This window comes from Argiope bruennichi, chromosome 8 (assembly GCF_947563725.1).
Source record: "Argiope bruennichi chromosome 8, qqArgBrue1.1, whole genome shotgun sequence".
Lineage (NCBI taxonomy): Eukaryota > Metazoa > Arthropoda > Arachnida > Araneae > Araneidae > Argiope > Argiope bruennichi.
In genome coordinates this window covers 114,966,292-114,993,870 of record NC_079158.1, presented here as the reverse complement: position 1 = coordinate 114,993,870, position 27,579 = coordinate 114,966,292, and the positions used below count along the sequence as shown (strand labels likewise).

General features: G+C 32.9%; 1 protein-coding gene across 1 annotated transcript in view; it reads left to right on the top strand.

Annotated features, from left to right (window-relative positions):
- The window catches only part of LOC129980728 (uncharacterized), an 84,634-nt gene extending 60,626 nt beyond the window's left edge, over positions 1-24,008 (top strand). The window contains exons 20-29 of the mRNA XM_056091110.1: positions 2,770-2,886; positions 5,938-6,026; positions 8,422-8,567; positions 10,528-10,643; positions 12,702-12,855; positions 14,799-14,962; positions 15,924-16,012; positions 19,018-19,161; positions 21,734-21,887; positions 23,878-24,008. Coding sequence (XP_055947085.1) covers positions 2,770-2,886; positions 5,938-6,026; positions 8,422-8,567; positions 10,528-10,643; positions 12,702-12,855; positions 14,799-14,962; positions 15,924-16,012; positions 19,018-19,161; positions 21,734-21,887; positions 23,878-23,973 — 1,269 coding nt within the window. The 3' untranslated portion in view covers positions 23,974-24,008. The remainder of the gene's footprint in view (positions 1-2,769; positions 2,887-5,937; positions 6,027-8,421; positions 8,568-10,527; positions 10,644-12,701; positions 12,856-14,798; positions 14,963-15,923; positions 16,013-19,017; positions 19,162-21,733; positions 21,888-23,877) is intronic.
- Positions 24,009-27,579: the final 3,571 nt, after the last annotated feature.

The window sequence follows — 27,579 nt, the reverse complement described above, 5'->3', positions numbered from 1 at the left end:
TGATATACAAAATGAAAATTCATCTTTATTCAAATGGAAATAATTATTCTATTAGATATAGAGAAAGCATGACGCAAAATAAAAAGAGCGAAATACAAATATGCATGAAAACAATAAAAAGCAATTTATTAACAGTATTAATTGAAAAATTTGTAAACAAAATATGACTGAATAGTTTAACACAAAATTATCATGTCCTATTCATATTCATTTTCCAGTAATTTTTTTTCTTTTTTTCTTTTTCTTATGAATTAAATTTTGGTTGATTTATTGCTGTAAACAATCCATAACAACAACAACAAAAACATAATTACAGCGATGAAACGTGTAAATAAATTTTATGATTGTGTTTCAACAGAGTTGGTAGTTGTTGGTATTGTTACAAACCTGTAATGCTGTTTCCCAGCACGGTTATTTCTATCACCGGGAAGACTAATTTACAATAATCTATATTGGATGCTGCTCGGGTGCCTAGTCAGTAATCCCAATACTTGGCGACAATTTCGTAACATGGCGACGAATTTGGCAACAAAATAGGTAATGTTGGAAACTTCAAGAATTTTTACGATCCATCCAATAGGAACTGAGATACGCCTGATTGGCCCAGAAAGTTCTCGGCCCGCCTTTACGGACTTCGGATTCCACCACTACTACTAAGTCCGTAAAGTCACCAGGTTCGCTTTTAGTGGGTGTATTTACACTCAGTAGGCCTCAATAACGAATGAGGACTTATTAAACACAAAGACACAGACGACGAATACAAAGACGACAAATATGTACAACGATCCATCCTATTGGATGGATCGTTAAAATTATAGAAGTTTCCAGCATCACCTATTTTGTAGCCGAATTCGTCACCAAGTGGTCGCCAAGCTCTGGGATTACTGATTCGGCACCCGAGCAGCATCCAATACAGATGATTGTAAATCGGTCTTTCCGGTGTTAGAACTTTGGAAGCAGCATTACAGGTTTGTAACAGTATCTATAACATCTGGTGGTACGAAGGGTGGTGCCAGGCCTACAATATCTGGCCGAAATTCGATTCATCTATTTACAAATCAAGAGTGGGTAAGACAAAGCATATAATAATTTATTTTTCAATATTGTTGCTCTTAAAAACTGTCGTTCCTTAGAATGATTTATATACTCAACTATTTTCACAAATAAATATTTATAAACAGTAAAATTGGTCTAAAAGTTTTAATAATCCATATTTTAAAACAGATGGATACTGATTTGAAACGATCAATAGCTTCAAATATTTAAATTCTGAAATAAACACACGAACTTCATAAAGCCATAGGCTCGCAGCAAAGTCGCCTCTTCTAACAAATGTTTTGTTTCTTTTCTTTTTTTTTCTTTTTTTTTTTTACTACAAAAATATTTAAAATATAATTTCATCAACAAATTGAAAAACATTTATAAAACTTTGATTAGGTCCGTTCTCACGTATGCTTCTGAAACATGGACAATGACTGAGAAAGATAAAAGGACTCTTTCTATATTTGAAAGAGGAATTTTAAGAAACATATTTGGTGGAATTAAATGTTATAATTATTGGAAAAGAAGCGACTCGGAAATTTACAAACTATGGAACTAGCCAGATATTATTAAATTAACTGCAATACAGAGAATTAAATGGACACTTAATAAGATTGAATGACAATCGAGCCACTAAAAAGATCTTTTCGGTTAAATTATTTGCTACCCGAAATAGAAGGAGACCAAAACTTAAATGGATTGACTGCTTGGAAAGAGCTTGAAAATTATTAAAGTGACAAATTCGGAAACCTTAACCAAAAACAGGGCGATATGGAATGATGCTAGGAAAGCCAGGGCCCATCTGGGGCTGTCGCGCCAGTGAAGAAGAAGAAACTGGTTTAAGGTGGAATTAATGATTTTATATTTCCTGTCCGAAGTAACGAAATAAAGAAAGTACTTCAAATTTGGGATTGATGAAAATGGTCGATGAGTTTTTAAAAGACTATTTTACAAATAGAGTACCTATAAAATGCAGGATTCTCTGATGAGCTGTCTTTTTGCCACTAAATTATACATTTTATAAAAATATTAAAGTTTCAATTAGTGTTTTATCAGCTAGGAAATTTCTTCCACTGATTTGAAACAAGTAAAATTTATAAAGTTTTTAACTCTATGGGCCCAGCTAATATGTAAATTTTAGAGCCTCAAAACCTGCGGAAGTTTTTCGTCTGCGAAAATAAACTAGTCCCTTCTAGAATCATCCCTTCTTTCAGAGCAATGACTGGAAGAGGACATCTATTGAGCTATAACTGAAATTCCAGTCCAGATTTTCATACTAATAGACATCCTGGGATTGTTATTTGCGGTTTGAAGGAAGTGTTTTTTAATTTGTTGTTAGTTGCTAAATTTATGCTCATTATATTTCGAAGAATTTAAGAGCTTTTTTTGTATGATTGCTTCTTATTGCCGCTATATAATTAGGAGCAAGTTTTAAAAATTAAAATGGGATAGATGATTCAAACATAAAACATTATCATCTACATATTTCGAACTAAAAGTTCGGATCTTCTTTCAATTTTTTCTCGAGAAATGTATTGCTTATATATCACGTATGAAAAAGGCTGGACAGCTAATTGCATATATTTTTAATGTATTCTTCACATCAATTTTTTCTTCATTATTGCAATACTCTTTGTATGCATTATTGCAATACTCTTTGTATGCATTATTGCAATACTCTTTGTATTTTAATTATTAATTCATGATTGTTTTCTATATTTTAATCAGCCAATAGTGACAGGAGACGAAGTTCACGACAAGATGCTGACCCTAGCTAGAGGTGATGATTGGAAGCGAATCCGAAGCATTGTCTCGCCAATATTCACTACCGGAAAACTAAAAAAGGTGTGCTGTTGTAGATTCTCAGATAAAGAAAAGAGTTTTTATAATTAAAATATAGGCATTTAGAACTCATTTAAAAACAAAATACTGGAACAAAAGCGATGTCATGTCGTATACATATCATTTAGATCATAGAGAATCAATCCATAAAGAAAAGATAAATATTTCCAATTTTTGCTAGTAATTATGAAAGTGACTATGTAGGTTAAATTTGGGAAATAATGTAGGTATATAAAATTAATAAAAGAAGAATTCAACGGAAATTTTGGAACAAAATTAATGTTATGTAGTTACAATTTCTCTTTGACATTTAACCTATATTTTACACATTTGCAATTATTTTTGTTGAATTTATATTTCAAGGCTTATTTTTTAAAACTCTTTTTCTTTTATTTCATAATTTAGAAGCAAAATCCTGTTCAATATGCTTTTTGATAACTGTGGTTATTCAAAGTTACCATGGTTACCAAGGCAAATATATCGCGATCATTCTAAAAATAGCACTATGGACTTCAAAATGCAATGTATTTTTATTGATCGGTCCGATGAGCAATACTGAACATTCCTTCAACTCGGCTAAGTTATCTTTATTTACAAAGTACTCAAAAACCGTTTAATGATTCTAAGAAACAAAGGACATAAGAATTATGATCAGGTGAACGAAGATTTGACTAATTCTTTTTCACCCTACTTTCATTGTTAAAGAGAAACTATAAATGTTAAAAAAGCGAACTTAACTGTTAAACATATTTCAATTAAAATGTTCATCAAATATGTATTAAAGAGGAAAATCGTTATAAAGTCTCTTTTCTATGCATGCTCTATTCCCAAATTCAACATAAAGTGCCACTTTTGTCTTTAGTGGGGAGCTGCGAACTATTGTTCATGATTTCCTATAATCTAATAAGTATGTACACTAAATCGAAATACCTTTGTACGAGAGTCGGGATTGGTTCATAGGGCGTTGGATTCGCATCCCTTGGATTGCGGGTCTGAACCCCACCGACCGAAGACTCTCCATGTGTGTGGTGGCTGGAGCACGTATAAATCTGTCGTGGTCAGAAAGTCTTCCATGCTGAGAGTAATACCACTGAGGGTGCTGGTTTAAAGGTGATCGTTCTCTGGTTCAAGTCTAAATTACGATCTGTGGATGTGTGAATGAACGAAGTCCGCCCCTTAAAAAGGGTTGTGACGTATGTGTTGCTAAGACGTACTCTTGGCCCTAGATGGCGCTACTGAAAAAACAAGAGACGGTCATTCGGCTTAAATCGTTGACAGATAACTGTCAACTGGCTTGACTGGCTTGTGAAGTACTATAAATCACAACGCGCAACCAACATTCGCACGAATTTGTTTCACAATTCAGCTTTTAACTTTAACTTTAATTACTTAGCTTATTTAGCTTTAACTTTAATAATCAGCTTTTAACTCAGCTTTTAATTATAATCACCTTATGTACTAATCATTGAATTAATCTTTGAATGTATACATGAAATTTAAGTTGTGTTCATTGCAATGTACTTTATTCTGAAATATCAATACATGATATTTCTAAAACGAATTCTCTCTAACTGAGATTTGCAAAAAGGTCAGTATCTTACGCATTGCAACTTTTCATCGAGGTCGAAAGATAGGCTGTTCGAATTTCGCCTCAACCAAAGATATGCGACTTAAGCTGAAATGGTGCCTATTAACTTTGCCGTCGATCTGAAAACTTGAAAAAGTAGAGCAAAACTATTAATCTCATTCTTATCATCTTATAAACGTTTCACGCTATCAGAACACTTTATTTCCTGTTACGTGCCTTCAAAGTGACCTCTTCAGGTGCACCTTCAATAACAGGACGAGAAGTTTCTCTCTTACATAGTCAGATTCTTAGTTCCCCTGAAGCAAAGGTGTCAAACTCAAATGGTAACATGGACCAAAAAGACAACATCTAATAGTTAATAGCTAGTCTCTAAACCATTAGAAATAAGCGGTTTAATCAATTAACTGTTTTGATCTCTTCAGAATATGCGTATCTAAATTGTCATAAACATATATATATTATATAAATATAATAATTAAACAATTATATATAAATCCAATAAATGTCATTGAATAAACTCGTCATAATGCAAAATGTTTTACTTTTTCCATGACTATACTCGTCAAAAACAATTAACTGGTTCAAGTACAAATCGTATTAAAGGAATCTAAAGCTTGGCAAAACACATTAAAGGACAAAAAGAATTATATGTTATGTTGATGAGTCCTTAAATGTACTGTTGAAAAAATTTGCGAAATCCAAATTTGAACACAATTTGTCGATCCTCTTGGTCATATTCAGCAAAATATTCTTTATATATTAACATTTAAAAAAATGCGACTCTTTTACGACCAAAACTGATCGAGTTACAAATTTTTGAATTCCATTATTTTAGAAGATTTTAGTCCATTTTAATAGTTGCCTCAAGGAAGATCCGCTTTTGTAACGAGAAACTTTTCTTCGAGTCTGTGGCCATTAATTAACTTGAATAAATTTCAAAGCTTCGTAACTCGATCAATTTTAGTCTCAAAAATGTAGAACTTTGTTCCTACAAAATAGTGTGCTAAAAATATTTTACTGAATTTAATCAACCGGATTCGGCAATGCTATATAAAAATTTTGTCTCTTTAGTTTTTTTAGAAGAACATTTATTGATTCCAACAACAAAAAATATAATTCTTTACGCCATTTAAATCATTTTCCAAACTGGAAGTATATACATATCTATAACGGTTTTGAAACTAGCTATTAGACCACGATGAAAGTAGATACACAGTAAATTTAATCTATGTTTACGTTATAATTAATTTCACTTATATAAATGAAAATAAACGAATTTTCCTCTTCATTTATTCTAGCAAATTATGATTTTATTGTCATTATAACTTTTTATAAAGCGCGTATGTCCCTGCTATAATGAACTGTCACTGTCTGAAGATTGAAACATTAATCTGAATTTAGTGATTGTAAACCTGATAGTTAAGAATACTTGCTACTTATATAAAAAATACTGTATTCCATTGCAGTTGTTGCATATTTTTAAAGATTGCTCCCAGGCTTTAATTGAAAATTTGAAAAGCGCTGCTGAAGAAGAGAAATCTATCGATTTGAAAAGGTGAGTTGGTTTTTAATGTTTCTATAAAATTAAGTCTACTTTTAAATGTATGAAAAAATAAGTTGCTTCATTTCAAATTTTTCTATACGTATGGAAAACTTTCTGCATTTTAGTCACTTAAATACGTTATTACTTCAAATTTTCAAAAAAAAAATCATATTTTGGTGGAAAATAACTCAATTTCTAGACATTTTCTTAGTATTTCTTTTTTTTAATTTTATTACCTTTTATATACGTACTATATGATTATATCCAACAGATGTAAACGCTACAAAAGTTTATGAAAAATATTGCAATTCCTGAGATTAATATTTTCTCTCTCTCTCTCTCTTTTTCAAAACTGCTCTGGTTTTCTCCTGATGAACTTGCCAGGGATCTTGCCTTTTTAACACCCAACCGCAGTCGGAAATCAAATTAATATTCCATGCTTTTCTGAATGCCTCTGTTTCCCTTATGCCTTGAGGAAACAATTCATCTTTTTCCTTGCTGATTTGGCCAACATTTTCAGAGTTATAACCCGAGTGCGAATGAATGAAACAAAATCTGCAGCTCATATTACATCCAATAGTGTCGAAATATACTAACATATTGTTACGAATCTGTAATGCTCCTCCCCGGTACAGTTAGTTCCATCATAGGAAAGACCATTTTATGATCAGCTCTATTGGATGCTCATCGGATGACGGATCAATGATCCCCGGCTTGGAGACCATTTGACGACTTAGTGACGAATTAGCGACTTTGGAGGCAAAATAGATGATACTAGAATCTTCAGAAATATTGGAATATCCCAAATAGGAGGCAAATTATGCGGATTCTTCAAGAAACTACTATATCCTGCTCCAGAAGCTATAAAAGGCCGGCAGTCCAAGCCGAAATCAATCGTATAGTGAATCAACGATTGATTAGTTGGATCAATTCAACGAAGCGCAAGTGCTGAGTGGAGCTCAAGCGATTGGAGGATTGAGAATTGGGCCGTTCGCCGAGTCTTGGAGGCAAGTATTGAAGCAGCATCGAGTCGTGTGTTGAATATCCAGTCGTATAGTAGTGAGTCTACAGTTGAGTACAGCTAAAGTGAGGAGACAGTGGAGAATAGCAGGCATTTGAAGAGCGCTTACTAAATAGTTACGCAGATTCTCTCTTCCTTCAGAGTTTTGTTTGGCCACTGGGTGTGCTGTTGCGGTTGATTACCATCAATTTCTACTTGTGGGTTGCTGTTTGTTGCAGGTATTACTGGTGTACGTCTCGACTATGTTTTGCCGTCTGTATATTCGTGTCATCATATTAATAAACATCATTATTTGTTGTTGTTGAGACTTGCTGACTGTGTCACCATACATCCACTATAGCGAACCCTTTCAAGCGGAAGCGGAAGGAGAATTAACTTCCATAACAGATTTATTAAAGATATTCTTTTTGTAAGAGATTTGTAGCTTGGGTCTCTTAAAGTTCCAAGAAAAGCTAGCTACTACTAATTTGAAAGATTTTTAAATTTTTCTTTCAATTATTTCTATTCTGGGCTCAAAGTCTTTATTCTTTTATCCTTTTTTATTTTTATTTATTTATTTTATTTTATTTATTTATTTATTTTGATGACAAGTTCTATGAATACCCCTTCCTTTAAACTTTCTTCGAATAAATTTCGCTAAAGACTTATTTAAAATATTCTCCTCATTTTGTTAATACATTTGCAACTTATTTTACAATGTCTGATTTTATATTAAGTGATGGAGGTCAATCTATTCGTTGCGGTAGATTGAGGGGGGAGATTAATCAAAAATTTCTAAATACTCAAAACATACTGTATATGGGACTCAAGGTTTATTTTGATCTTCCAGTTTTTCTATCAAATTAAGTACAATATATTTTTTCCAACGCTGAAATGTTTGTTGTTGTTGTTTTTAATTACCTTAAATATAGCAGAAGCAATAACTTAAATTATCTTCTGAAAGTCATTTCTCTCAACAGCAAAATAAAATTAAAGTAAAACGCATTTCCACTCAATTCTCATCTAAGAAAAATTTTGATGGTATAGTGACTTATAAAAGAGGAGAACGCGTCCTTTTTTCATAAATTTATTCTTTTATACGCCCACCTTTCTCTCTCTCTTTCATACGTCGTCCAAGTGAGCCAGCTCAACCCTTTAATTGTAGAATACTAATTTGGCCTTACTTGAGGAAAATCTAATGCTCTCTTTGGTCAAATCTAAATTGTTATTAAACACTTATTCAGATTTTCCTCTTTATAAGATTAAACAATCACTGAGTGGAAGTGTACACGCCCTAGCACTCAATAAAGCTTCTCAAACTAATCATCAATCCTTAAGAAAAACTACATCAGCATGAAAATACATTTTTATCTCATAAGTGAATATAATTTTTCTGTTTTATTTCAGCGTATACGGAGCATTTACTACAGATGTAATTGCCGGCGCAATTTTCTCTGCTAAGGTCGACTCCCACGACGACCCAGGCAATCAGTTTGTGAGAACCGCGAGAGATGTCTTCGGTGGAAAACCAGGGAAAAGACCTACAGCAATTCGTGAGTATTGAACCAATTTTATAGCAATTCTTATCTTTTTGTCTAATTTATCGATTCCTATATGATATTTGAAGTATCTATATATTCTTAAATATCTATACATAATTTCTAAAACAAATGACAAATGAACGCTAGTAAAAATTTCGATTTCGAAATTGTGTATTTTAATTTCAATTGGGATGGTTTGTTTCCTGATGATTGTATTTCTGAAGCATCTTTCTCAAGATAATTTTTTTATCTTCTAAGAAAGGGTATAAGCGTAAAAAAAATATTAAGAAGATTCGAATCTTATGCTCGAAACACCGTTGCATAATAATATATTTAGACTCATAGTACCGGATTTAAGGATTTTGTGGACATAGACAGTGCACATTATAAGGCCTCTCTCTTTGTTCAGTTTAGTTTCTCATTCATTGTTACATATTGCTAAGAACCTGTGATGCGGCTTCCCGGCATAGTTGGTCCCAGAGCTGGGTGACAAACTTGGCGACCATTTGGCGACTTGCCGCCAAAATAGATTATACCCGAAACATCGAGAATTTTCCCGACCCGTCCAGTAGGAACCGAGTTACGCCTCGAACGTTCCTGATTGGTTGAGAGGCTTCCAGCCCCGCCTCCTGAGACCTATAATAGGAAGCAGCCGCAGCTGCCGGGCAGTCGCGAACCAGTGGAGTCGAAGAGTAGTCGGAAGCGAAAGAGTAGTCGTCGTCGTGAATTGCGTAGTCGTGAAACAGTGGAGTGCGAGAATAGTCAGAATCGACGGTAAAGAACTGGCTTTCCAGAGATAAGCGGATCAGCGACGGAGTGAAGCTAGTGCTGAACTAAGCTGTGCGCTACTGTCTGCAGTAGAGACTTGTTATATGCTGCTGTGTATGCTGTTGTTGCTGCACGTCTCGGCGGAAGATAATCATCTTCTGTGCTGTATATAGTTGTCGTCTTTGTGCTGTTCTGTGTGTCTTCGTGTAAATAAACGTCGTTGTTTTATTTTCTACTGCCTCCTGCTGATTGAGCATTCTTCACACCATATAACTCCCACTATCCAAACGAACCTCGGAAAATTTCGTAACAATATCTTTAACTTATTTAACATGTTTATTATTTATTTCAGATTACTTTATTATTTCAGTTAACTTTGTACAAATGTTTATACCTACTTTTTTTTTTATTCATTATGGCTCATGACCATGCGACATCCATTTTTATATTCATTATTATTGTTCAGTGCTTACAAATATTGAAAAAACTGCCTCATCTTAGTGAAACAAATAGGAACCTGATCAGTTATACGTGGGAGTATCAATAACTAATTCAAATAATTTTGAACAAAATAAAAAAATGCAATGCACGGTAGTATGAAGTGGATACGAAAGTATTAGTTGGATATAAGTGTCATTTATGTTGAGGCAGTTATTTGTCCAGGCTCTCTATCAGTTTGAAAATTCCTTTCTTATAAAAGCAATCGGTTGTGGGGTTTGAGCCTGTTTGAGCTACCGAGGAACTTCTTCATGGATCCAAACAGATAAATTACTGGGCTATATGATGGTTAATTCCTCAATTGAATCTTTGCAGTTCTCACTCCATTCATGATAAACTGCAATTCACTGGATCGGTGTTAGTTTAGTTTTGCAATCTGAAACATATAGTTAGATTTTCCAAGAATGAGTTTGATATCCAAACGGTGATTTTTTTAGATTTTATTACTGCATAATTAATTGATTATATGATAGCTATTGATTGATAGTACAATATCGACATGAAATAACAATAATATTCCCTTATTTTCTATTTCTTTCTTGAATTATATGATGTTAAATTGTTATAACGCCCTCAGCTTTTTCACTTTTTTCAACTTTTCTCTACTCTACTTTTTCTACATCTCTATCTATGTCGAAAATGATATAATTGACTATAATTTTGTTTATTTGCATACTACTTCGTATAAATTACATTTTTTTCTCAGCTGTTCTGTCTCGTTTGTTGAAGCTGTTTAAAACTGATCATGCCGCATCGAGCCGGACGGAAATCTTTAGGAAAATCACGCTTCAAATTGTGGAAGAAAGGAAAAAGAGTGGACAAGTAAACGCCCTAATTTTTTTTTTTTATCTTTAAATTTTTTTATGTTTTCTACTCATCCGATTTGACATCAGATGAAAATTGATTTAAAAGTAGGAGGATAAATATTATTAATTTACTTTTTTAATCAGCTGGAATGTTCTCTTGTCGATTTTCACATTTAATAATAAAATATGGCTCGACTTGGGTTTTATAATATTATCACGAAGAAGTAAAGAACTGCGCCATTAGTTTAAAGAAACAATGAAATTTATTAGAACAAAGCAACTCACAACAGCACAAGACTGATAACTTACCGATCATTGATGGGTCTCAGCTGTTATACATATATAGAATGTTCGAGAACAATTGAATAGTTGAAAAAAGATCTAGGACCTTCCAGGCCTTAAATAAACAATAGATAACATTTTAAATAAAATTCCAGTCTTTGGTTAATACATCCTCATTGAGATTCGAACCATGGACCAATCAATTAGAAATGAGATGCTCTGCCGGTTGAACACCCAACGATTGCGGGTTTTTTTTTTTTTTTTTTTTTTTTTCAGATTTGTGCGACAATATAATAAAGAAAACTATAGATTAAAAACTAAACTATTACTATTGAACTATTATTATAAACTATTACCATTAAACTAAAACTATTGAGATTTTTGGATGTCTTAGCTTCAATCGACTCAATCAATCTTTTGATATAAATATAATTTTGGGGAAAAACCACATAACAAGCGACATTTATCTAAGTCAGCCCAACTTAAGATTAATGGCCGTTCGCCAAAGTTGAATTTTGGGGAATAATTTTCCCCAAATATAATCCTTACAATTTTTATTTCAACCCTAAAAGCTATTTTATAGCATATTTGGTAGCCAGACTTTTGACGGATTTTTGGAAGGTTGGCACGATTTTATCCTGCTTAGAGAGAAATTGGATACTAATCTAAAGTCTTATTATCTAAGTCATTGTATTTTCTATTTAATGCTTTCAGAAAATGTAAGCATACTTGCGCCTGTGTTAAGCAATCAGTTATTCTCCATTAATACTAATAAAAATGTTCTAATTTATTCATTTTGACACAGTTATTTTTACTTTCTCGTTTATGAAGTCTAGAGAAAGCATTGTAATCATTAAAAATTTCAAAATCGAGATTGCAACGATTTTCTACGTTCTAGACGTCTCTGAGTTTGAAAAACACATTTTGGAAAAATTTCTGTTTTTTTTTTTTTTTTTTTTTTTTTGTGACAAGGAAAACTCGAAAACAGTTTGAGCTAGACGAATGAAATTTGGTATATGACATTTGCACTAAATTTTCATATTTATGTCAAAGTTTGTGCCAAATCCGTTCAGGGGAAGTCTGTCTGTCTGACTTTCCAAATATAAGCTAACTGGATAACTTTAAAACTAAGAGAGCTAGGTGAATGAAATTCGGTACACAGATTTAACAGCATAGATATAGTATAGATGTCTACCAAATTTTGAGCCAAATTGAACAAGAGGTTGATCATCTGTCGGTCTGTACTTGCAGAAACATCGCAATAATTCAGAAGAAAAAAATGACTTAAATATTTCAAATTTGGTACATGATTTTTGACTATATTTGCAGTTTTATATCAAATTTTGGTTTAAATCGGTTGGAAAAAAATGCGTCTAAAACACAAATTCGATTTTCGAATTCTATTAACAGCATGCCAAGGATTACATGACAGATTCTATAAAAATGCTAAATTCATATCATATTTCGGAATTGCTGTGCGCCAATATATCTTAATAGCCCTCAAGGCATTCTCTGAGGTAATAAAAAGTATGCAAGAAAGTTTTGCGGAGACCCTCCCGCTGGTTTAATTTTGTAGCCTTCATACGTTCTGACAACAGCTTTATTACCCAAGGAAATGATTCTTACGCAATATTTTTATTTGTTCTGGCAAGGTGATAACAACGAACATATATAAAACTGGAAATATATAGTTTCTTTTCTTGACCGACTAAACGAAAAACTTTTTTGTTTGGATTGCATTGTTCACAATTTCTGGTCAATCACATTAAATGCCAGATTCCCTCTCTTGTAGAAAAGAAATGATTTTCTCCAATTACTGATGGATAGTGCAGAGGGAATTTCGGAGGAAAGGAAATCGGATTCATCAGAAAAAGAAGAAACGAGCATCGATTCCAATTTTGATGAGAGAGCTCCTGAACATCAAACATTGGAAACCGTTTCAAAAAGTAAAATTGCATAAACTGAAAATTCTTTAATCAACTTCGTTTCTCATGATTATCGTAAAATAAACTTAGGTACTTATTCATTAATGGTGAAGGATTGGCGATTCTTTGGCGATAATTTCGTTGGCGAAAATACGATTTTCTTCCTGTAAATTTTGTATGAACTGGAAGCTTATTAACAAACGCTTATTTTCTTCTCGTAAGTTAGAAGCGTGCTCATTGGTTGGCACATTTTGGGGCTACATTTGGCAAGTTTTGTCACTTTCACCTTTAATTAATAAGTACCTAAATTTCTATAATGCATTACTGATTTCAATCGTTAGTACTAGACAAAATTATTCGAATAATTGTTTAATATCTTATAAGGATGTAAGGAATGCAAAATCAAGAATTTAATTGCATGAAATGTAGGATTGCAATTGCTACTTATTAATCACTAAAGTAATCTATGTGGCAGTGAAGTCACAGATAGTAGAACAATCTGATTTGAGCCTGGATTCTTTTTTTCCTTGACAAACGGAATTACAATTTCGTTGGGATTACTGCCTACAACTGGCACGTGTGCGTGTGAAAATTCAATAGCAACAAGACAACACACATAAGTTGTAGCAATATTTCATTATCAACATACGGATGGACATTGAGGGAGATCATTTGCTAGGGTTTTACTGTTTCTAGAGAGCACCCATTTGTCTATGTTACTACTGCTTGATTTTGTATTCTCGATCTCCTTACTGAATTAATGTTTTGAAACATTCATGTACGTTAAGGCGATTAATTTAATTCAATTTTGATTCCTCACCAGTGGTGACACCTGGTAGTGAATTTGAGAAAAATCTTAATTCAAGATCTCATAATATTAATGCACGTAAACTAAAAATAAAAAAATAATGAAATTAAAAAAAAATTCTAATTTTAAATACAATAATAAATGCATGTTTTTAAAAATTGTCCTTATAACTTATTAAATTATTTTAATATTCCATAATATTTGCCTTTAAATTCATTAACTTCAGATTAATCATCTGGTAAACGATAATTTTGCTAAATAAAGCTTTTGAATTGATTGTTTTTAGTCGTTTTTCTGAAAGTAGAAGCTTTGTTTCATTTTTGTCAAAGTCAATCAGTTTTGAATTGCACAGTACTTTGTGTAGAAGGTATTTTTTTTTTTTTCTTTCTTATTTTAGCTTCAATAAGTTGTCTCTTCGAGTTATTTGTTGTTTCCTCGTACCTCCGTTCTTTTCTTATTTTAGCTCTGGATGTATGAATTTCTTAGAAAGATTAAGAATCATTGTAATATCTATATTGTTTTTCATTTTAATGTTAACAGGTTATTATTAACTTATTTTCTGCTGTGCTTATCTGTTTTGTGCAAATTCTGAAATCGATTTTAAACTAAATTCCTTATGAAATAGAGAGTCGAAATTTTAAGCATAGTTCACAATTGTATGGTAATGCAATATTATCTAGTCTATTTCTTGTCTATTTATTCAGTACAAATTTTTTCAATCGAGCTAAACTTTTATTGCCAACAGATGGCGCTATGCCCATTCAGTAGTTCATCGTGAAGTTAATTTATAATCTATTGTAATTTCATGAAAAAGACTGAAGAGCAGAAATTAAATTTTTAAATTTAAAAAAATATTATATTAAGCTTTTATAATGGATTAAAAAGTGTAAAATGATTTCTCCTCATCCCATACAGATTGTTTTGAAAATTTTTGATTGCGAATCTTTAAAATTTAATTTGTGATTGTGAATTTTAAAATTCACCATCACAAATTTTTAGGACAATCTATAAGACGTTATGAGTCTGTATGGGGCTAGAAGAAATTATTTTATACATCTTAGTCCGTTTTTAAAAACAAGGTATGTTAAAAAAATTATTTAAAATATTTTCTATCTGACCGTTATTATAATAGCGATATGCTTTCTTTTCATTCCAGAGCTTTCGATGAATGAATTGGTAGGACAGTGCCTGATCTTTTTCCTCGCCGGATACGAAACAACATCGTCCACGTTGTCCTTTGCGACTCATCTTTTGGCTCTTCATCAGGATATCCAGGATAAACTCAGAGAAGAAGTGGCTAAGACCTTGTCGGAAACAAATGTTGGTTGATATACATTATGAATCTTTTGAATTCGTTGACTTTAACTCCTTAAACATAATACCATACTAATAAAATTAAATCATTCATAAAAGTTATAATTCGATACAGAAATGACGCATAATCTGTAAACACCTTAAATGCTTCATGGATTCTAAATTCAAATTATACGACGCTTTTCTAAAACGAAAAGTGTTATTTTGTTGAATAGCCGAAAGAACAACATAATTAATACGCTAAGAAACAGTAGAAATTCGGCAACAGAAGCGTTTAATTCTCGAAAAAGAATTATTTTCTGAAATAAAATAAAGAACTAGGTTGGCGCAAAGTTTGAGGGAAACCACTCATGCTGATTTATATTGTCTATTAAATTTTCCTTTCGGTAATACCTGCTTCGTAAACAAATATTGCATTGCTAAAATCTTGCCTGCAAAAGGATCAAGACGAGGAACGGAGAAATGTTGGAAAACTGAAGCTTGTTTAAAGCTTCGAAGAAACAGGTTGCTTGGATGACTGGAGAAACGACCACGATCGTGTTGTGGTGAAAGCTTATAAGCCAGTTAACTGCTACTCTACCCGAGCAATTGCTTTTGTATTGTGGTTATGTTACTAGACTGCGAACCACAAGGTCCCAGGTTCTATCCTCGCTCCTAACAAACCGCTACAGTGTTATTCATCGTTTACAGAGTGGAGCATCAATGCTCCTATTGAAGATTCTTAACTGAACGCGTTATGAAGAGTAACACTTGACAGAAGGTGGCATGTTCGTGATGCGTTTAATTATTGGGTTGCTTGAATTCCCAATTCGGAATATCCCTCATGAGATCTTGTGCTGGATATTCCGGGTACAAAAGGCTGTCGCTGCACCAATTATTACAACCAGATATTGAAAAAGAAAAATTTAATAGATAATTTTTTTTAATTTTAATCTTAAAAAAGGAATAATATGTTTGGATCTTTCAGGGGGAACTGACGTACGAAGCTATTCAAAATATGACGTATCTGGACAATGTCATATCTGAAACCCTGCGTTTGTATCCACCCGCTACACAGTAAGTGAAGGTTCTTTTTTTTTTACATTTTGAACTCAACTTTAAAGGAAAATAACTGTTTTGCCTATGAGTTGTAAAAAAAATTTTTTAAACAGGGCAAAGATTGTTAGGCAACCCTTTTTTTTCTGCCTCTCTTAAGTACAGAAATTATGACAATTTAAGTAGATAAATATTTTATTCTGATATAAAAAATATAAATATTATTTAGATATAAATAAATAGTTTGTTCAATTATGAACTTGGACTCTCTTCATTTTATTAACATTTCACCTTACGTTTTCAAAATTTCTTTTCGCTGTACTGAAAAGTAACATACTTTAAATGTCATGCTGCATAAAAGTGACAAAAAAAAAAAAACTGGGCAGTTATTATGTATGCAAACAAACCTCTAAGATAATCTTTCTTCTATATTGTGTTCAAGATTCCTTTCCTGTCATAGTTTCCAAAGAAGTTATATTGTTACAAATCCGTAATTTTGCTAACCGGTACGAATTGTGTCATTCTGGGAAAAACCTTTGTAAGATCTGTCCTGTGCGTCAATGATCTGAGAGCTTGGCGACCATTTGGCGACTTGGCGACGAATTTGGCGACTTGGCGACGAATTTGGCGAGGTTGGCGACTAAATGGATCACACTGGAAAGTTCGAGAAGCTTCACGATCCATCCAGTAGTAACCAAGATACACTCAGATACGTCCTGATTGGTCTGAAGATTCTAGCCCCGCCTCCCGGAACTATAAAAGACGGGAAATCTGAAGCTGCGAAGAAGTTATGAGTTACCCTAATATCAGACAATCACAATGAGTCTTGACACTCGTCATCTCCAAATTTCGTCGAAGACAGCCACGGCAAAGTATAGACAGCAAAGCACTGTGAAGTCTCTCCTTACCGGGGATAAACCCCTGCCGGGGCTAGGCGCCCCGTCAACCCAACCATCAAGCTGCGAAGAAGTTATGAGTTACCCTAATATCAGACAATCACAATGAGTCCTGACACTCGTCATCTCCAAATTTCGTCGAAGACAGCCACGGCAAAGTATAGACAGCAAAGCACTGTGAAGTCTCTCCTTACCGGGGATAAGCCCCTGCCGGGGCTAGGCGCCCCGTCAACCCAACCATCAAGCTGCGAAGAAGTTATGAGTTACCCTAATATCAGACAATCACAATGAGTCCTGACACTCGTCATCTCCAAATTTCGTCGAAGACAGCCACGGCAAAGTATAGACAGCAAAGCACTGTGAAGTCTCTCCTTACCGGGGATAAGCCCCTGCCGGGGCTAGGCGCCCCGTCAACCCAACCATCAAGCTGCGAAGAAGTTATGAGTTACCCTAATATCAGACAATCACAATGAGTCCTGACACTCGTCATCTCCAAATTTCGTCGAAGACAGCCACGGCAAAGTATAGACAGCAAAGCACTGTGAAGTCTCTCCTTACCGGGGATAAGCCCCTGCCGGGGCTAGACGCCCCGTCAACCCAACCATCAAGCTGCGAAGAAGTTATGAGTTACCCTAATATCAGACAATCACAATGAGTCCTGACACTCGTCATCTCCAAATTTCGTCGAAGACAGCCACGGCAAAGTATAGACAGCAAAGCACTGTGAAGTCTCTCCTTACCGGGGATAAGCCCCTGCCGGGGCTAGGCGCCCCGTCAACCCAACCATCAAGCTGCGAAGAAGTTATGAGTCCTGACACTCGTCATCTCCAAATTTCGTCGAAGACGGCCACGGCAAAGTATAGACAGCAAAGCACTGTGAAGTCTCTCCTTACCGGGGATAAGCCCCTGCCGGGGCTAGGCGCCCCTTCAACCCAACCATCAAGCTGCGAAGAAGTGGTGTGGATCGTCAAAAGTTGTGTGTGTGAGAGGAATCGGAGTCGCCGATAAATAAGAGATTTTAGAGGATGAGACAGCAAGCAAGCTGCTGAACTAGCAATTAAATGTGCTGCGCAATTACGATTAATTTGCAATATTTATAGTAGTAAAAGAAAAAATTTGTAACAATATCCATTTGTAAACAACACATTTTTGAATAACTTTATATAACGGAAAGTATTTGATAAAATAACATTGAAGATTCTTAACTGAAATTTTAGATGATGAAAATAAAATAAAATGACTTTTTGAAATACCAGACTCGTCTTTTTTTAAGTGTAAAATCTTCATTCTCTATATTTAAACATGTAATTTGAATCTGGTTTAATTTTAATGTGTCTAATAATCAGATCATAGAGACAGATTGCCTTGAAATCTCTACTTACCCCTTTTTTAATTTCAAATAAGTTTCTCAGATTTTCAGCATATCTTTAGAAAGAATTATCTTCATAAAAATTTAATACGTCTCTATTATTGTTTCAGATCGACTGTGTCTGAAAGACTAAAAACTTAGATGCAAGTGAAAGGAAGGTTTCGTTATACTATATATGTAACTTTGGTGGTACATTACAGTATTTTTAGTAGTATAATTTTAGTGGTTAGCGATTGCTCATATTTAATTAAAAATATCGTCCTTTTTAAAATTTTGTTTTAATATTTATCATTTAGACATATATAATTTTTCTCCGTTATTCGCGCATTTACTTTCTTACATTTGCACGTATGGCTCCTTAAGAACTAACCATACGTAAGTATGGTTAGTTCTTTACGGATTAATATTATTTAACAAAAATGTTCTGTTAAATAATATTTCAATTCAAAAAAAGATATTAATTTTTACATATTTCATGAGACAAAAATCTCCTGGATGAGTGTTTTTTTTTTTAAGTTTAAAACTTGGTTCAGCAGTGATCGCCCACCCCATTCCAGTGGTGTCCCTTGGGTGTTTGCTCGTGCGTGCGTAGATAAGTGGGTTGAGTATGCGTGTACATACTATTCGGATTTATGTGGCATAAATTTAGAGGTCGATTCAAAATATTGAAACATTTTTGCCTTTTGAGGAGAAAGATAATATTGAATATTTAGGTACAATTCAGAATTATTAGTTGAATTTGCTTTCTTTTAATCTTTCAGGTTGGAGCGGTACGCCGATGCTGATTATGAACTGGGTGATTCGGGCATCACCATACCCAAAGGAATGGGGGTCACTATTCCGGTGTACGCAGTGCAGAGGGATCTCAAATTTTTCACCGATCCTGAACGATTTTATCCCGACAGGTAATAAAAATTTCCTTAGAAAAAAAAACTCAGTTTTTGTTATTTATTTTTTTAAAAGTTCAATTTTTTTTTTTCATTTATAATTTTAATAAACAAAACGTGATTTTTCTAGACTATGTTTGCAATTATGTAAATGCTTATAAACAGTTTACTGATTTTGATTCAATTTCAGTTTAGTTTAGTTATATTAACGTCCCGTTTTAAGCAACACTAGGGCTATTTTGGGACGGACCTCGTAATTTTGAACCGCGGTCAGATGACGAGGACGATACCTGACCTGGCAACCCCCTCTCCACACCACGCCACACCAACAGGAGGACGTTTGGCCCTGACGGATTTAATGTGCAACAGACCCCCTTACACGACGGTTCTTCAGTAGAATCGGGTCTCGAATCTGAAACCCTATGGCTCACGAGCCGAGACCTTACCACCAGGCCACCGCGGCCTGATTAAATTTCAGATATATGTTTCAAATTGCCGCCTGTGATTCGTAAATTGAAAATTATTTTCGCTTTACCTTAAACGGCTTATCAATTAATATTTTCTTTAATTGCGGAAATAAAAATAATCTTTAACTATTGATATTTTTTTATATAAAATTTACTCATTTTTGTCAAATTTGATAATAAAAGGAAATTTATATTGTTTTAAAGTAATTTTTTTAACACTTTAGATTTCTAATGTTTCAAGTAAATTTTGATTGTTTTTGTTTACGATAAGAAACTCCTGCTTGTAAAATCTTGATTTAATTTCATGACTTTACGATAATGGAGATATTTATAATTTTCTAAATTGGAATTATTTCAACGCAAGATTTTTTTTTTTTTCATTATGAAGAAAATAAAAATTATTCCTTCTATCAATCCATCTTTACTCTTAAATAAAAAAAATAAAAAAATTTAAATCGTTGTTACATGATATTAGAAATTCTCATTATCAAATACTTATAATTGAATTAAAATTTACAAAATAAAGCATCTGAATTATACTACTTGGTGGCATTTGTTTACTTCATTACTTATTTGATCACAAAATTTCCACATGTGCATCAATTGTTCTGGTTTTGACTCTAATGAATATTAACAAATAGCACTAAAGTTGTGTTTAGAGTGATATTGTTTCTTTAATTTGATATGACAATATATCAAATGACATTATTTTGTACCATATAAGTTTGTATAATCAAATTTTTCTAATTAATTTGGCGTCTTGTTTCGATATGGAGGGTTCCAAATTCGAGACTCGATTTTGGATAAAGAACCTTCGCGTTAGCGAGTCTGGTACACGTTTAATCCATTGAAAACGAATTTCCTTCATCTGATATAGTCTGGAAGTTTGAAGAGAATGTTGCCAGCTCAGACGTTGTCCTTGTCATCTGACCGGATATTTACAGACTGAGCCGCATATAACCAGATAAAAATTACTAAATTATAACAAAATAGACCCAGTTTTGCTTTAAAATTGACTTTAGTAAACTAAACTAAACTAGCGTCTTAATCTGCTTTATGAGTCGCTATTGTGACAAGAGCAATTCTGTGTTGTGAATTGTTGGCTTTTTGATTTTTCTTGATTGTTTTAAATAAATCAGTTACATATAATATCTGCTATGTGAATTGATTAGTATAAGCTGTAAACGATATGGATGCCAAAAATTGAAACATCATTTTTCGCTTTAAAGTTCGTCAAATGAGAGAGGCTTTGTAACGTAATAAACCTGAAACGTGTTTTCTAAATACTGCAGTTTAGTCTTTAGAATGAACATTTCTATAATTATCTGTTGCTTTTTTTGCAATTTCCCAATATTTTCGCTTTTGCTACTTACAATGTTAACTGTCTAACCCTTATTGAATTTTAAAAAATTATTCTATTTAAATATATTTCAATTACTTTTAAGTACCGGATTATTCGAAATATTGCTCCTATTACGATAATATAATAATATATTCTTTGTAAGCGTTGACAAGAAGAAGAAAAAAACTTGAACACACTGTAAAAAATTATCCCTTTATGTATCCCCTTGGTCACATTTTAACTTTAGTGCGGTAGTCCAATTCCACAATCGTGTAAAAGATTTTCAATATGCACCTTTAGTTGTTTATTGTTGCACATAAAAGAAGTATTAAGACAGAATCTGTGACGTATCCCAATGAAATAAAGACACAAGAAGTCATTCAAAAGATTTAGATAGCCGTATGTAAAACGTGCATGTTGCTATCGAATGCGCATCAATGGCTGCGAGCATGCTTCACAGTATTTAGCATGAAAGAACTAGCATACGGATGTTGCCCATGTGACCGAGAGAAGTCACATAGGATGATTATTAAAATCGAAAACAAAACGTATCTTCATTTTGTATTATATTCTAAATTTTTCTTCATGTCGTTGTTGATAAAGAAGTTATGACCACATGCAATCGGTGCAATTGTTACGAAAAACGGTATATCGAAAGATCATCAATATTTAAGTGGGTTTATGGTATATTATTTAGTTATTCTTTTATTATAAACTTGAGTTTTCACTGCTCATCTAAAGTTTTTCTACAAATTTGTTCACGATTGGTTTACTTTTACAGATTTGCCACGAAAACATGGGACCCGTACAGCTATTTGCCTTTTGGAGCCGGCCCTAGAAATTGCGTCGGAATGAGGTTCACCCTTTTGGAGATCAAAATCTGTCTCTCGTACGTCGTAGCCAACTTTAAGATCAAGAGATCTCCTCAAACAAAGGTATTCAACAATATTTCAATCTTAATTCTCCTTTAATCACGTTATCGTATAGATTGAGTCTATGGTATGATTTTTTTTCAAGCAAAAGCTAGTCTATTGTGACAACTTTAAATTTCAATTGCAACCTTACAAAATAAAAATCAAATGTCTCTCAAGCAAAATTTTCATTTTTTTAAAACTGTTATTCACGATGTTGAGAGTTTGGCGAGCATTTCAATATTTGGCGAACTTTTCGAGAGCTTGGGGATGAGTCCATACGTTTATCTGTTATTAATTCGATAACAACTATTTAAACGGGATTAAACTAGATTTGGAAATCACAGAATGGCCTAAATAATTATAAACCCTTTTTTTATTTGTTTCCTTCCACTCTAATTCTGGCTCAATAGCTAATTTCCAAACCTTTAGCCAAGCACATACTTTCATTTGTAAAAATGCTTTAAATGATGTAAAGAATTGTATCTTCGGTTGCTTTTGTCAAATAATGTATTGTTAAATAATTTAAACTTTTATTCATTCCCCTCCTCCAGTCTTATTAATCATGGCAAAATACGTTTGGCGCTTTAAGATTTTAAACAACTTGGGTTTACTTGGCGAATTTCATACTATGCTAAGATTACTAGGATGATGGGTTTACTTGACGATTTCAGATTACTCCAAGATCGCCAAGTTCTGTATACATAATATGCCAAGATGTCTCCATTCCCAGGTTTACTTGTTATTTTTAGATGATCACGTCAAGATAATGACTTTAGTTAGTGGTTTTCATATTACACTAAGAGCGCCATTTTCCAGTTGCTAATCGCCAGATGGCGACGATTTGCATTTTATCATCGAAAACATGATGTTGTTTTCGGTTGAGGTTTTTGGAGCCTCAAAATGCGTAGGCAACAGATTGGCGATTTATTTATTGGCGAAAATATTACAGCACAAAATTAATTTTTACATCATATTGAAGTTCAAAAAATAATCGTTTCAATAATACTAATGTTTTGATCTATAAATTAAATTTCTATTTTTAATGAATTTTTAAAAATATAATTAAATTATGTTTTTCAACAATTAATTTCGCACAAAATAAAAATAAAATTTAATCTGCACCTGCATCGCAAAAAATTAACTTTTATTTACTTGTTGCCATCACATTTATAAAAGCTCTAATTAAAAATTAAGTTAATTACTACTACAAATTAAATCTAGAAAAATGTAATTTTCAGAACGTGATTATATGAAATGAAATAAATAGAAAATATGATTGTTGATAGAAATGTGATAACAAATTGGCGATTTATCACTTTTGAGGCATCCATTTTTCGCTTTTAGGGTTATTAGAAAATAATGCAGAAAATTTAGCAGACGATTTATCGCCAGCTAAAGTTACAACCTGATTTCCAAATTATTCCTTCTCTGAATTCTTACGAATTGTTTTAATTAATTTAAGCCATTAACCAGTTTAAACCGGTTTGAAACAATAACGAGATACAGAAAGAGAGAGGAATAGAGACCGATAGAGAAGTCTCGTGATTGTTTCAAACCGATTTAAACTGGTTAATGACTTAAATTAATTAAGACAAATAATGACTTAAAAAAATAATAATGTTCTCACATGATAACTTGAAATTTGCGATCGTAGATTTCATTTTTATTTATTTATTTATTTTTATGATGATTTATCGTGGAAAGGTAAAAGTAAACAAATATCAAATTTTTATCAAATCGGTGAAACGGCAGACGGTCCGGATACATAATATGCTGTTACAAAGCAGAAAAACGTGGCATATTATATTAGCATACGAGAAAGTTGAGGGGAGAACAATCCGCTGGTTCAGTGCATGTTTCATTTTTTAATATATATTTTTTTTCTCAAGGAAATCTGGGAATAATGAGATTTGATATACAATTGTTTCAAATTTTTACTTACCGATCTGAAACTCTGTCAATCCAAAATTTAATCTATCAACTTATAAAATTTCTCACTTGAATTTTTTAGGAGAAACTGGAATTTCATTCTGTGCCTGGATTCTTACGACCAAAAGAGATCGTGGTGGAAATGGAAATCAGAAAAAATTCATTTGAGATAAAATGATGGAGATAAGGAAAGAAAATGTATTTTTTTACTTATTTTATTTCAATAAAAACTCTTTTAAGTAGTATTAAGTTAAATGGAAACGCTTTTATTGTCTTATTGATATTAAATTAATATTTGGTAATAATAATTAAGTAATATTTCAGTACTAGAAACTTTATATTCTTACAGATGACTAGTCATACCCAAAAACTCTCTTCAATCTAGCATTTCTTATTTATTTTAATTTCTCATTGACCGCCAGTTTGATCTTTTGGCTCAGTCTTGAAGTAGTTGATGAGTTGGAGGATGTGACATAAGAGTTACGCGGTATCAGACGAGTTTATTTTGATAAATTAGAAGATATACGCGAATCTAAGAATTTTATAATCTAAGAATAAGATAACTCGAATCAACTGTGTTTTGCTCCTCATATTACGCGAATGAATACGTATTAATGATGAATAGTACAAAAATCTGGATAGGATTCAACACAACCGTATTTATTACAAGCATAATTTTTATCGGCAAACTGCTCTCTGTTTCTCACTTTCCCCTATGCAAGAAAATGTAGTCGTCTGTCTAAGGTCAGTGATCCATTTGTCAGAGTCACGCTATATGAGTTTATTGAAGCATTTCTCATCCACATTCATTCAATTCAGTACTTTTCTTTATTTTTCTTGATTTTCTCAAATATACTTCCAGATTTCGATATTTTCGTCATAAAAAATTTCAATCGTCAAAAAAAATAAAATTCTACGATTCTGATGTAAAGTATTTATTATTTTTCTATCTTTATGATTTCCTATTTTAAAATTCGATACAATGTCAATTTTTATAATACTCAGCTCTGGGTATAATTTTTATAGAAGAAAAATTGGTTGAACCGGAGTTTAACACCCTTCTTCGCCAAATTACGATAACGCGCCAAAGCTGGCAACCTCCAGACTGGCAAACTTATTATCTTTCGCGTTTATTATGCGCTATGATTGGACATTGCTCCCTCGCTTTTGAACATTTCGCAAAACACGGCGCAAGACCGTTGTCGGCGAGTTGGCGATTTTTGAAAATTGCGCCAAGCAGGGGGTTAAACTCCGGTCGTACCGAAATATCTTTTGCATCTGTTAAGAGACGTTACTGCCATATTGAATTAGTTACTATTGTGATTCAATAACTGAATTGAAAGAATCAATATAAATTAGAATAAAAATAATTTCCACCACTATTTCTTAGCTAAATTCTAAGTTGTGTTTTTGGTAAATTGCTGACTCTGATGTCTTACAGGTTACCATAGCAACGCCAGAATCAATCCGCGCGCCAGCACGTTTTTCACAACAAATCAGGTTATATTTACAGTTAACAGCCAAAAATGTTATTGCAATGAGTTAACCGAAAATATTTAAAAATTACAACAATGCTTTTCAAACTTATAATATATGCTGTAAAAATTAATAATTATCATTTGCCGTTACACATCTTTTTATTAAAGAACTTACTGTTTAATGAAGAGATGGAAAAGCTTTATTGGTAATAATATCTGGAAGTTTAAATTTTTTAACTTTCAGATTAATTTATAAATATATACAGATATGAATAACTTCACTTTAGTTATGAACAAGGTATATGTCTATTACTGGGTTCTCGAAAACTCATTAATGGTTCCCTTCTTTGTTTAAATGCTCTAACATTTATTCAAAAACATATTTAATAAAATAATTATGCTTTTAAAATTTGCTAAATAATTCATTTTAATCACGTTTAATGAGCGCTACATTTTGTTATTACTTCTTCCAATATCGGAATCGCTGCAAAATTTTTCTGGTAGAACTGAAAACGATATTTTTCTTTTGAATCAGAATGGGAAAAGCTTTGTTTCAGTTTATTTTTTTTCTCATATTCAAAGCATACAAAGAAAAAGTAAAATAAATCTCATATTCAAAGCATACAAAAAAAATAGTAAAGTAATCATAAAAAAAAAAATTTAATCTAGATCATTTGATCTATCTCCTCGTCTCAGACCTCCCTAGGTTTGGAAGACACATTTTTGGAATTCTGTCCGCCTATGAATACGATAACTTAAAAATGCTTAGAGATAGACGAATTAAATTACTCTGATTCATTGCATCATAGCCAGTATACATATCTAAGTCTTTACACGAAATTATTAGCTTTCTATCAAATTTTGCATGAAATTCATTTAGAAGTTTAGTTCGTCTGTCTGAAAGAAAGGAACACAATAACTAAATTCGTAAGAAGATTCTTGGAGAAAATTTGGCGCTCAGTTTAAGCATCCAAAGTGTGACTTTGTACCAAATCCGCCAAAGGATTGATCGTCTTTCGGTCTGCATATTCGCATGCATGTAAACACGACAGCTCAAAACCACAACGATTTAGACAAATTTGCACATGATCTTATCTCTAAAATTTGGCTATTTTTGTTTTATTTTTAATAGGTGAAAAAAATCGTTTCAGATGCATAATAATTTTTTTTTCGTTATATTAAGAAGCATAAAAGTTCATGCGCGCGATTTCAAAAATAAAAACCTGAACACTCTTTGCATACACTGTCTTAAGACCCTTCATTTTTATTTGGATATATTAACAATGATGAATTAATAATATTTTAATATCAACATTCGAGAAAGTTTCGGTCAGACCGCTTGCGCTGGCTGTAGTTTAATAGTGCATAAAGCCAGATCTGGAAATCATTTGGTAATAGTTTCATTTGGTTCATCGTTAAATAATTTTTCGAAACAATGGCACAGCAAAAAAAAAAAAAAAAGAAAGAAAGAAAGAAATGCCACCAGAATCATAGTATGTTTTTTGTCCTTTGTTCATATTTGGTTTTAAAAAAAATATATATGCTACTTTTTGTTATCATGGCTTCTAAAACTACTCTCCTTTCGCGAGCATCAGTACCTTTTCCGCCCATTTCTCGCTGTATCGCCGATGGGAGTCTTCAATGTATAATAGTTAATGTTCACCTGTCTATCAACAGTCAGCCTTTTGAAATTACCATATTTTTTTATTACCAATTTTTTTCTCATAATTTTATGTCATATTTGCATCTACTCTAAATAAATAAAATAATTCGTAATAATAAATAAATAATTCGTAAAAGTTGGAAATATTATATCGTAAATTCAATGAATATACGATTAAACCTTGCTCAACAAGCACCTCGCATGACATAAAAGAAAATGTAAAAAAGTGACTCCCTTAACGTGCGATGTTTCGCAGAATAAGCACGGAGGTGACACCTTGTCGTCACATTCTGGATTAGCTTGCAGCAGTCTATTTGAGACCTGTTTGAAGAGAGCCTTTATATTTGCGTGGAAGACATTGTGGCTGGATAGCGTTGTCGAACATGTTCAAGGAGTTCGAACAAGTGCATGTGGAGTCTTGATCGATGAAATGTTGTCTGTAGCCAAGATTATAGACTAGAGAATATAGACAGAGCTACTGCAGAGCTTATGAGGCTGCCTTGTTTGTCGCAACAAAAAGCTACGAAAAGGATTTGGTCAGAAGAGGAAGATATAATACATGCAACAGAGCAACAACCTTCCTGAGAAATAAGGGAGATGCTGAAAACATTGCATGGTATGTTCAGAAGTATCAATCTGATAA